General features: G+C 40.9%; 1 protein-coding gene across 1 annotated transcript in view; it reads right to left on the bottom strand.

The window, feature by feature from the left end:
• Positions 1-12,957, bottom strand: part of PAPSS1 (3'-phosphoadenosine 5'-phosphosulfate synthase 1) — an 87,731-nt gene that overhangs the window by 49,931 nt on the left and 24,843 nt on the right. Inside the window, exon 5 of the mRNA XM_063458371.1 lies at positions 12,721-12,839. Coding sequence (XP_063314441.1) covers positions 12,721-12,839 — 119 coding nt within the window. The remainder of the gene's footprint in view (positions 1-12,720; positions 12,840-12,957) is intronic.

Below are 12,957 nucleotides of genomic sequence, written 5' to 3'. Positions count from 1 at the left end.
TACCGATTTTAATATTTCAGATATTTTTGAATAAATCTTTAGGTCTGTATTTATTAAGCAGATCGGCTAATAATTTTAAACAAAATGTAGATCTTTTCTTGGTTTTAGTATACAAGATATTGTTGCCTTAAGCATTTCTACTGGAAAACCTTCTATATCTTGAATATACAAAATTACATATTCAATAAAATCGGTGAAATAAACGGTTTTAGAGTCTTTAAAAAAAAAAAAAATTGACTAGTAACCATCCGGGCATGGTACTTTATTAGCCCATCTGATTTCTTCTAGTTCCATTGGTCTATTCAACTTATCGATTTATCCTAGCTTTAATTTTGGTAGGGCAATTTTATTCAGGTCTTCTACAATTTTTTCTTTAGGTTGTTGAATATTTGGGAGATTATATAGAGATTTATAATACAATGCAAAAAACATTTCCAATATCTTTTGGAGAGAGACATGGGCGATTACCATCCATAATTTTACTTATTCTTTTAATTATTTTTAATACCTTTAACTCTATTAGTCCTGAAAATACCAGACCTGTTTTAATCTACCTAAAGCTATCTGTGATTTTATTTCTAATTTCTTTTTCATTTCATATTGAATCTTATTTATTTTATCTTAAAGTTTATTTGAACTTTGTATTTTCTTTTTTTTTGCAAAAAGAATATATATCCAAGAGTTGCATATTTTTCAGTTTTTTTCTTTTTATATCCTAATTTAATCAAACAACCCTTCATGTAGGCTTTATATGTGCACCATAATGTAGCATTGTCTGTCTCTCCATTATTATTTACCGAAAATTTTCTTGTTTTGTTTACCAAGTATTCTTTATTTTTCTCTTTCAGTAGACCTTCATTAAGCCTCCATGGATCTGTCTTTGAAATTTAGTTTGTTTTTAATATTAACAAAGATTGGAGCGTGATCTGACCATGTTATCATGTCTATTTCTGAGTTATCAAATGCACTTAGATTTATAGAGTTGGTCAGAGAAAGGTCCAATCTTGAATGTATCTTATGAACTTTAGATACAATTAGAATAGTCCTTCTTATAAGGGTTCCGGACACGCCCTATGTCATATACATAAAATGTATTCAGTAATTCTTTAAATATTTTACAGGTATATTTTTAATGATAAGTATTGATTTTTCTTTTATATTGTTATTACTCAGCTCTAAAGTATCGTCTGGAAAGATATTCATGTCGCCTGCAATTATTATTTTTCCTTTCTTGAACTTATCTGTTTTATTAAAAAGGCTTCCAAATTTTTTTTTTAGAATATATTAGGTGCATAAATGTTAACTAAAGTATATGAGTCTTCTATTCTACAAATAAAGATCATGAATCTACCCAGAGTATTTTTCTGTTCGAGGATCAGTTCAAATTTTAAACGAGATAATTATTGCAACCCCATTTTTTTTTTTTTCCATTTTGAAGAGAGTAATGAAATACTGTAGGATATTTAGAATAATTCCATTTTGTATCTTTGTTATCCTTCCAACGGGATTCTTGTACATAAGATATGTCTAGCTTCTTCTTACATAGCATTTCATATAAAGAACTTCTTTTATATGGCGTATTTAGTCCCTATGCGTTAAAGGGACACTCCAGGCCCATTGGAGTGGTCTGGGTGCCAATTACTCTTAACCCTGCAAGTGTAATTATTGCAGTTTCTTTATAAACTGCAATAATTACATTGCAGAGTTAACTCCACCAGGGCACTTCCTGGTTTGTAGCACAGGAAACCTGTGCTAGAGCGTAGCTGGACGTCCTCACGCTATGTGAGGACCTCCAGCGTCGCTCATTTCCCCATAGGAAAGCAATGAAATGCATTTTCAATGCTTTCCTATGGGGAGCGCTAATGCGGCCGGGATCAGTCTCGCCCACCGGCCGAAACAATGCAGAGGAGGAGCAGCGGCGGAGGAGGAAGCAGCGTCAAGGGACATCGTCGCTGCCTCAGGTAAGTTACTGATGGGGTTTTCACCCCTTCAGCAACCGGGGATTGGGGGGTGGGAGGGAGAGGGGACTTGCAGTGCCTGGAAAACGGATTGTTTTCCTGGCACTGGAGTTTCCCTTTAATTGATGCTACTTTAATGCACTTCATAGATCTGATTTTCTCCACTTAACCATGATCTACTCCCCAAAGTAAACATATAAAACCATATGTAATTCTTCCTATCTCCCTCGGAGCAATAACACATTTACACACAGCTTAATCCAACGTTCAATCAGACTTTTAAGCAAACAAAAACAAACAAAAAAAAAGGAAGAAAACCTAACTAAGTTAGGAATCTGTTGCTGTAGGAGCTTCGGCATGAAAATATGGCAGAGACGATAGTGGCTTATAAAAAAAATATTATATAAATATATATATATACACACACACACACACACACATATATATACAAATATACACACACTTATAACTGCAGTAATTTCCAAGAATGCATCCTGGTAGAGCGTTATGCTCCCTAATAGAAGTGTACTGGGTGAACAGTATGCTCTCAATCTATAATTTAAAAAAAAATGTCAATCTCCTGAAAATTGCAGAGCATTGTCAAAGTATGACAATAAGAAGGAAGGCATTCCACCTGTTAGAATAATGTGCTTTCTGCCAATGCAGATATTCTACAATCATTGTGGTAGCATTTTGCACTCTGTCAAGGATAGTACAAAGATCTAGTGCCCTCGGATTTGTAAGTCTATGACCGTGCACATTCAGCTTGGCAAAATGGTGCATGCTCTCAACATATACCTATGCAGAGTATACATTTACTCTGTTAACATCATGTGTTTTCTCAATGCATGTATATGAACCATATGTTACTCTGAATAGGAGGGTGCTGTTGTCTATATCATAAATAGAGATTTGTGCCTTTATGAAGTTAATTTTTACGGCTTACCACACAATTATGATATTCTGCAAAGATTTTACCACGCCGTATGCTCTGATCTTTATTTTTCCAATATCTTCTGTAACATGATGCAGTTCACTCACTGTGTTATTAACAGAAGACATTATTTACTTACCGTATATCAATAATCTCCGGTTTGGTTTTTTAATAACATGGTAAGCAATTTTGCACAGCAGACTTACAAATGCACAAACAACATTACATGAAATCAAATCCTTGATTATTTTATTGAAAAAGAGAGAGAAATAAAGAAAACAAATTTAAATTACAGTTAAAAAAAAAATGAAAGCTAAACTAGAGTGCACTTCCATGCAGCTGGTTAAATATGATTAGACTGCCATCTACTGGGTGATCAAAAATGTGCCTGTTTGAAAAAGCAAATAGAGGAAACATAATTTAATAATCCTTTCCATTTAACCAAATAATCTTTAAATAGGCCCTATTTAAAGCCATAACCACTACAACTTGTTATAGCAGTCATGGTACTATGAGGGTTAAGCTGCTGTCCCTCTGTTTTCTCTCAAACCATGTTTAAGTTAATTGACAAAACTGGGGCACTGTTCACCTATACCCAAAAACAAGCCTCTCTGACAAAAAGTGTTTAACCCCTTAACCCCTTAAGGACACATGACGTGTGTGACATGTCATGATTCCCTTTTATTCCAGAAGTTTGGTCCTTAAGGGGTTAAAGGACCACAATAGGCACCCAGACCACTTCAGCTTAAAGGTCCACTCTAGTGCCAGGAAAACATACTCGTTTTCCTGGCACTAGAGTGCCCTGAGGGTGCCCCCACCCTCAGGGACCCACTCCCGCCCGGCTCTGGAAAGGGGAAAGTGTTTAAAACTTACCTTTTTCCAGCGATGGGCGGAGAGCTCTCCTCCTCCGATCCGCCTCTTCTCCTCCCCGTCGGCTGAATGCGCACGCGCGGCACGAGCTGCGCGCGCATTCAGCCGGTCACATAGGAAAGCATTCATAACGCTTTCCTATGGACGCTTGCATGCTCTCACTGTGAAAATCACAGTGAGAATCACGCAAGCGCCTCTAGCGGCTGTCAATGAGACAGCCACTAGAGGAAATAGGGGAAGGCTTAACCCATTCACAAGCATAGCAGTTTCTCTGAAACTGCTATGTTTATGAAAAAATGGGTTAACCCTAGAAGGACCTGGCACCCAGACCACTTCATTAAGCTGAAGTGGTCTGGGTGCCTAGAGTGGTCCTTTAATGAAGTGGTCTGGGTGCCATGTCCAGCTAGGTTTAACCCTTTTTGCTGTAAACATAGCAGTTTCAGGCTTAATCCAGCCTCTAGTGGCTGTCTCACTGACAGCTGCTAGAGGCGCTTCCGTGCTTCTCACTGTGATTTTCACAGTGAGAAGACGCCAGCGTCCATAGTAAAGCATTGAGAATGCTTTCCTATGGACTGGCTGAATGTGCGCACAGCTCTTGCCGCTTATGCGCATTCAGCAGGTGAGGTCAGAAGAGGGAGGAGAGTCCCAGTGCTGAAAAAAAGGTAAGGGATTAACCCCTTCCTCCCCCTTCAGCGCCATGGGAGTGGGACCCTGAGGGTGGGGGCACCCTCAGGGCACTATAGTGCCAGGAAAACAAGTTTGTTTTCCTGGCACTATAGTCAGGGGCGTATTAGCCGCGAGGCAAACAAGGCATTTGCCTTGGGCGGCATTTTCCAGGGGGCGGCAAAAAAAGCCGCCCCCCAAATGCCCAAAGCAAATGTCTTGTTAGCCTTGCGGCTAACAAGACATGCTGGGCTGCTGCTGGGCGGTCGGGCGGCACTGCTGGGCGGGCGGCGAGGGAGCACTCCCCCTGAGCTGTCTGCTCAGCTCCCTCGCGCGCCGCAGAGTGAGGCTGGGAGCCGGAATATGACGTCATATTCCGGCTCCGCCTCCCAGCCTCACTGTGCGGCGCGCGAGGGAGCTGAGCAGACAGCTCAGGGGGAGTGCTCCCTCGCCGCCCGCCCAGCAGTGCCGCCCGACCGCCCAGCAGCCACTGGACCACCAGGGAGAAAGATGACCCACCCACCCAGCATTCCCAAAGGTAAGGAGGCTGGGGGGGTTAAAGTGAAAAAAAAAAAAGAAAAGTGTTAATGTGTGTGTGTGTCTGTTAGTGAGAGAGTGTGAGTGTGTGTGTCTGTTAGTGAGAGAGTGTGAGTGTGTGTGTCTGTTAGTGAGAGAGTGTGAGTGTGTGTGTCTGTTAGTGAGAGAGTGTGAGTGTGTGTGTCTGTTAGTGAGAGAGTGAGAGAGTGTGTGTGTCTGTTAGTGAGTGTGTGTGTGTGTCTGTTAGTGAGAGAGTGAGAGAGTGTGTGTGTCTGTTAGTGAGTGTGTGTGTGTGTGTCTGTTAGTGAGTGTGTGTGTGTGTGTCTGTTAGTGAGTGTGTGTGTGTGTGTCTGTTAGTGAGTGTGTGTGTGTGTGTGTCTGTTAGTGAGTGTGTGTGTGTGTGTCTGTTAGTGAGTGTGTGTGTGTGTGTGTCTGTTAGTGAGTGTGTGTGTGTGTGTGTCTGTTAGTGAGTGTGTGTGTGTGTGTCTGTTAGTGAGTGTGTGTGTGTGTGTCTGTTAGTGAGTGTGTGTGTGTGTGTCTGTTAGTGAGTGTGTGTGTGTGTGTCTGTTAGTGAGTGTGTGTGTGTGTGTGTCTGTGTGTCTGTTAGTGAGTGTGTGTGTGTGTGTGTCTGTGTGTCTGTTAGTGAGTGTGTGTGTGTGTGTGTCTGTGTGTCTGTTAGTGAGTGTGTGTGTGTGTGTGTCTGTGTGTCTGTTAGTGAGTGTGTGTGTGTGTGTGTCTGTTAGGGTGTCTGTTAGTGAGTGTGTCTGTTAGGGTGTCTGTTAGTGAGTGTGTCTGTTAGGGTGTCTGTTAGTGAGTGTGTCTGTTAGGGTGTCTGTTAGTGAGTGTGTGTGTGTGTCTGTTAGTGAGTGTGTCTGTTAGTGAGTGTGTCTGTTAGTGAGTGTGTCTGTTAGTGAGTGTGTCTGTTAGTGAGTGTGTCTGTTAGTGAGTGTGTCTGTTAGTGAGTGTGTCTGTTAGTGAGTGTGTCTGTTAGTGAGTGTGTCTGTTAGTGAGTGTGTCTGTTAGTGAGTGTGTCTGTTAGTGAGTGTGTCTGTTAGTGAGTGTGTCTGTTAGTGAGTGTGTCTGTTAGTGAGTGTGTCTGTTAGTGAGTGTGTCTGTTAGTGAGTGTGTCTGTTAGTGAGTGTGTCTGTTAGTGAGTGTGTCTGTTAGTGAGTGTGTCTGTTAGTGAGTGTGTCTGTTAGTGAGTGTGTCTGTTAGTGAGTGTGTCTGTTAGTGAGTGTGTCTGTTAGTGAGTGTGTCTGTTAGTGAGTGTGTCTGTTAGTGAGGGTGTCTGTTAGTGAGGGTGTCTGTTAGTGAGGGTGTCTGTTAGTGAGTGTGAGGGTGTCTGTTAGTGAGGGTGTCTGTTAGTGAGTGTGAGTGTGTGAGTGTCTGTTAGTGAGTGTGAGTGTGTGTCTGTTAGTGAGAGAGTGTGAGTGTGAGTGTGTGTCTGTTAGTGAGAGAGTGTGAGTGTGTCTGTTAGTGAGAGAGTGTGAGTGTGTCTGTTAGTGAGAGAGTGTGTGTGTCTGTTAGTGAGAGAGTGTGTGTGTCTGTTAGTGAGTGTGAGTGTGTGTCTGTTAGTGAGTGTGTGTCTTAGTGAGTGTGTGTGTCTTAGTGAGTGTGTGTGTCTTAGTGAGTGTGTGTGTCTTAGTGAGTGTGTGTGTCTTAGTGAGTGTGTGTGTCTTAGTGAGTGTGTGTGTCTTAGTGAGTGTGTGTGTCTTAGTGAGTGTGTGTGTCTTAGTGAGTGTGTGTGTCTTAGTGAGTGTGTGTGTCTTAGTGAGTGTGTGTGTGTGTCTTAGTGAGTGTGTGTGTGTGTCTTAGTGAGTGTGTGTGTGTGTCTGTTAGTGTGTGTGTGTGTGTGTGTGTCTGTTAGTGAGTGTGTGTGTGTGTGTGGGTGTCTGTTAGTGAGTGTGTGTGGGTGTCTGTTAGTGAGTGTGTGTGTGTGTGTGGGTGTCTGTTAGTGAGTGTGTGTGTGTGTGTGGGTGTCTGTTAGTGAGTGTGTGTGTGTGTGTGGGTGTCTGTTAGGGTGTCTGTTAGGGTGTCTGTTAGGGTGTCTGTTAGGGTGTCTGTTAGGGTGTCTGTTAGGGTGTCTGTTAGGGTGTCTGTTAGGGTGTCTGTTAGTGTCTGTTAGTGTGTGTGTGTGTCTGTTAGGGTGTCTGTTAGGGTGTCTGTTAGGGTGTCTGTTAGGGTGTCTGTTAGGGTGTCTGTTAGGGTGTCTGTTAGGGTGTCTGTTAGGGTGTCTGTTAGGGTGTCTGTTAGGGTGTCTGTTAGGGTGTCTGTTAGGGTGTGTGTGTGTGTGTCTGTTGGTGAGTGTGAGTGTGTCTGTTAGTGAGTGTGTGTGTGTGTGTGTCTGTTAGTGAGTGTGTGTGTGTGTGTGTCTGTTAGTGAGTGTGTGTGTGTGTGTGTCTGTTAGTGAGTGTGAGTGTGCCTGTTAGTGAGTGTGAGTGTGAGTGTGCCTGTTAGTGAGTGTGAGTGTGTGTGTGCCTGTTAGTGAGTGTGAGTGTGTGTGTGTCTGTTAGTGAGTGTGAGTGTGTGTGTGTCTGTTAGTGAGTGTGTGTCTGTTAGTGAGTGTGTGTCTGTTAGTGAGTGTGTGTCTTAGTGAGTGTGTGTGTCTGTTAGTGAGTGTGTGTCTTAGTGAGTGTGTGTGTGTGTCTGTTAGTGAGTGTGTGTGTGTGTCTTAGTGAGTGTGTGTGTGTGTCTGTTAGTGAGTGTGTGTGTGTGTGTCTGTTAGTGAGTGTGTGTGTGTGTCTGTTAGTGAGTGTGTGTGTGTGTCTGTTAGGGTGTCTGTTAGGGTGTGTGTGTGTCTGTTAGTGAGTGTGTGTGTGTGTGTGTCTGTTAGGGTGTCTGTTAGACACCCACACTAACAGACACCCACACTAACAGACACCCACACTGTTAGTGTGGGTGTCTTTTAGTGTGGGTGTCTGTTAGTGTGGGTGTCTGTTAGTGTGGGTGTCTGTTAGTGTGGGTGTCTGTTAGTGTGGGTGTCTGTTAGTGTGGGTGTCTGTTAGTGTGGGTGTCTGTTAGTGTGGGTGTCTGTTAGTGTGTTTGCCTGTGAGTGTGTGTCTGACTGTGTGCGTCTTTTAGTGTGTGTCTGACTGTGTGTGTCTGTTAGTGTGTGTCTGACTGTGTGTGTCTGTTAGTGTGTGTGTGTATGTTAGTGAGTGTGTGTTTCTGCTAGTTTGTGTCTGCTAGTGAGTGAGTGTGTGTCTGTTAGTGTGTGTCTGTTAGTGTGTGTGTTTGTCTGTTACTGAGTGTGAGTTTGTCTGTTAGTGTGTGTGTTTCTGTTAGCGAGTGTGTGTTTCTGTTAGCTAGTGTATGCGTATCTGTCAGTGAATGTGAGTGTGTGTATTTAGAATGCGGGGCGGGGTAAAGGTTGATAGGCACGCGGGGGGGGGGGGGGGCGCCTGAGTTTTGTGCACAAAACCACAAAACCAGGATACACCACTGACTATAGTGGTCCTTTAATTCATACATACATTTGCATTACTTGCTTAACCATGAACAACAACAATAGACTGCATATTGCTGCCATGAAAAGTTGCACCTCTTTTGGCAGATAAGACAGCAGTTAATTTTTTGCATTATTTGTGAGGCTGCGTCAGGCTTTGAGTGCGGGGGGGGGGGGGGAGCTCCAGTTTTTGTCAAGCATAAAACTGTGTCAACAACCAGACTCATAGCACCATAAACACTACAAGATGCTACACCATTTATGGTGCCAAGAGTGTCCCCTTAAATAATAAAAAAAATAATAATAAAAAAAGCATTTATTTTAATGTAGTAAAGAGCAGGACATTGGTATATGAACGGGAAGGTTCAACATTTGTAAAATTGAGGTACCTGCTGGCGGCTTTTACGTTCACGTTTTTAAGTTATGAAGCACAGAGAAGTGCACATTGCAACATTTTGAAGAGGTGTGAGATACTCAAATACTGCAAACGCTAACTTACTAGCATTAAGTAAGAGGAACCTTCACAAAGCTCTGTTCCATCTTTAATTTTCCAAAAGAGTGTTCACAATTTAATTTACAGCAGATCGCTCTGGCGCAAAATTATAAAGCTTAGTTGCCCTGGTGCCTAAAATGTACATTAACTGATGACTTCTGTCAAATTCAGTGACAAAGAACATAATTGTATGCAAGCTGAAAACAGAGGCTACCTGTAACACACTCATTCAAAATCAATTACAGTGTGGGGGCAAAATACTTGACATAAGGCATAATGTCAAATTGGAGGTTAAAAGGACAAGTTGCCCCTAACCTGCCTCAGTACACCCTAGGACTAGGATGTATTACTTTAAAGTTCTGTCATCCTAAAACATCAATAGATGGCTTTTAAAGATCTAAAAAAAAAAAAAGTAGATGGCACTGGTGTGAGGTATTCTGATTAAAATGTTTGGGGATGTTTGAGACATTTAGAGCCTGCGAAAAAAAATACATCTGTGAAAAAAAGTAAAAGGTCATGCGTATATGTGCAAAGTTCTATACAGTGTTAACATATGCTTTTTTTATTAATAAAAATTTAAAAGCTACGTAAAACTTCAAAAACTGCTTTGAAAGCCAAGCTTGCAGGCATTTTACAGGTTTATAATATGAAACTTTTGCCTGGGAAAAAAAAAAGCAGTTACTTCACAGATGTATAGAAACGCAGTCTGTACCAGACCAAATTTGGACTCTGTTTCCTTTATTAGCCATCTGGTGATGAGGTGTGAGGTGAGTACCGCAGACATTTTTATGCTTCATCAATTATTTGCAGAAAAATGGCTAAAGCTATGTGTAGCAAAGGAAAGAGTGTAAAATATGCACATGATAACGGCACCAGGTTTGCCCAAATTTACAGTATACAAAACTAGAAAGCTGTAAATTTCAAGCAAAATTCTCAAATAAATAGCAATTTGTTGCAAACTGGCAGCAGAGTCAATGGGTCTATTGGTAGACTGACCAGGAGCTGAGCAGGTGGTTGGGCGGCAGGTCAGTCAATGGGTACGTGGATAGGTCATATCCATCAGAAAGTAGATGGGTTAATCAGTCTTAAAAAGAGGGGTTAATCATTTTAAAAAAGGATTGCTATTGTGAATAATTTCTACGTTTGGTACACACTTTAAGAAAGGTTGAAAAAACTGTGAATTAGACAAAATGGGCAGCCATATGAATACAAATTACAACAAATGCATGTTATGGCTAATTTTTCTAAATTTTTCCAAGGAGTGATGCAGTTACTATGTAATCTTTAATCTGAATGGGGAATCTTTAGGCATCATGTACATTTCCTGCCAAAGAGACTTAAAGGGATTTTATATCATGCTGATAAGACTTTCAGTGGTCTATGCATGGGTCTATGCACTCCCTGCTTAAGAGATCTCCAGACATTCTATATCAAGGAAGCAAATGAAATGGTTTATTTTGCTTGGGTCTTCAAGGGAACATTAAAATGTTAGGATGCTTTAGTGTCCATGCCTCAGTTGTAGAAGTCCCCCCCCCCCCCATGTGTGCCCTAAAATTAATTTTAAAAACAAGCTTTTTACTCAGCTTTTTCTAGCACTGAGACTCCCTGAACATTGCTACCTTTTTGCCTACCGCTATGTCATGAAGGAGGCACGGCTTTCTCCAGTGTTGGGCAAATTCAATGCTCCTCAGAGGAGCATTGTGGATGTGATGTGATGTGCATGAGCAGTGAGCACCCCGTGTGCATCCAAGTTTCATCATAGGAAGGCAATGCTTTCCTATGGGACGTCCGCATCATGTGAGTTTTAAGGAGTGCCATGGAAGCCCATCTAGTAGCTGTCACGTAGACAGCCACTTGAGGTAGATTTAACCCTGCACAATGTAAACATGTCAATTTCAACAAAGTTGCAATGTTTATTATTGCAGGGCCAGAAGGTCAGGACCACCGCACCCAGGCCACTTCACCGAGTTGAAATGGCTTGTGTGACATTGGAGATACATTAACATATTCTGAACCTTGTCTACACAAGACTCAGCATGCCTGATAATAGGGTTTGAAATATCGCTACAGCTTTCAAACACCCAAGTATTTTTTTTTATCAAAGTCTTCTGAAAAGTGGTGGTTAAATTACAATTAGATTACAATTAGATAGGTTTCTAGTGCTCCGTGAAATGAGAGTGTGCACTTATAGATTTTTTTTTATCCACTACTTTTGGCATCTGAACTACTACACTATATCGGTGTTTTAATTATTCTGCTTGTATTACATATCCAAACTATACCCCATTGGATCAAGACTTCAGGCCAATATCCACAAGCGGGAATTGTACCCCCTCAGGCTCTATATATAGAGCTAGTCTTTAGCTCCATACATTGCAAGTGTATTTCCTCTTTTCTCTAAATTAGAAGTATTTACTTACAACACAATAATTACTCCTCTTCATCCTCTTTTTCCATTACAAATCACTTTGGATTTGAAGACCTCAGAAAGGCGATACACCCCAATTTAATTGTCACTATTATTTTGGTTGTTTTTATTAAAAATGATCTAAAATGTGTCATTTTTCTTCATAGAAAACTCCAACAGTTTTCACTTTCTTTTAAGAATGCTGCCAGACTTATATAGGCAGAAAAAAAAAATGCCACTTTTGAGTTGGAAAGTGGTGGAAATATTCATAAATCCAGCAGAAAACGGGCTACCAACAAAACAAGCAACATACAAAGAAAAACAATTCAGACATTTAATTAATAAATTGTAACAAAAATTCTCCAAATTCTGAACCAAAACAAAACAGAAATTGTGCTGTGTATTTATTTCACCGTACATTAAGGGTTTCTCTTTAAGTGGCCCTACTTTTATTACCCATTGTTTAAAGGTCGGAAAGGACTACATTTTTATATCCTATATGCATGCCTAACACAACAAAAGTTAAAAATGGGAAAATGAAAAACATTTGCTTATTATAATTTTTACACATCTGGTGCATAGAAAAATAGCTCAAAATAGACTCATATAGCAGTCCTAATTGTTAAATCACTAAAAAGTCTAGGATTTAAATACATTTTTGGTAATTAACGCTATTCATTTACCAACACACCCTAATGCAATATACCAACCTTTTCCCTAAACCTATGCTTACACTAACTCAAACTGTATACCTACCCTAGCGCTACGGAATTCCTCTGCTAATATCAGTACATGGATTTCCTAGCTAATGTAATTCCTACCTAAAATGATGATTTTCCTACCGTAGCTACAGTAGAGTGGTTTGTAACTGCCATCTGCTGGCTGTCACAGGAGATTTCACTGTGATGCTGAACCTCCAGCATGCTCTCCCTGACTATCACACTGTGGAGTGGTGCAGGGCAGCTGGCAAAGGCACAGCTGATGGTAGCTAGTGAATCACTGACTGAGTGCGATCCACTTGGCTGCTGTGATTTCAAAGAATTTAAAGGGCTGTAACAATTTGAGTGCTGCATACAGTTTATCTGTCAGTCCTAGGCAACTGATACATGGGACTCCCTGGTGTGAGCAGGGATTTAACCCTGCTTATAGCAAAACATTAGGACGTGTTATTACACCCAAACGTTATTGAAGCCCATGCTTTGCAGGACGTAATGACACATCTGAACATTATTAAGGGGTTAAGAAGCAATACTGCTTAAAGAAACCGCAGCAAATAACTACTATATGGCAATGGATCATATAGATTGCTGTTACAAAATTGGGGCAGGCTGTTCAATAATCCAATTTTACACCAAATATGGAAAATATCTGTAAAGTAATTGAGCCGTTAAAGTAGTACCACTTACTGCTTACCATTTCTTGCAAGAGCTCAACAACTTGTTGTATGCAATCGTTTACATCACAGGAGTCAGTCTTTAGTACCAGTTCTGGCGATTCTGGCTTTTCATATTCTGCATCAATCCCAGTGAAGCCTACAGACAATTGATCGAAAGAGAATGAACAGAGATTCTCAAGCATGAAAGTCAAATAAGACAATATATGCAGCTAAAATATATGACAATTATTTTACAAAATTGATAAGTTTTTTTT

Source organism: Pelobates fuscus, chromosome 6, assembly GCF_036172605.1.
Source record: "Pelobates fuscus isolate aPelFus1 chromosome 6, aPelFus1.pri, whole genome shotgun sequence".
Classification (NCBI taxonomy): Eukaryota; Metazoa; Chordata; class Amphibia; order Anura; family Pelobatidae; genus Pelobates; species Pelobates fuscus.
The sequence above is the reverse complement of the archived record's forward strand: the minus strand, read 5'-3'. Positions and strand labels throughout refer to the sequence as shown.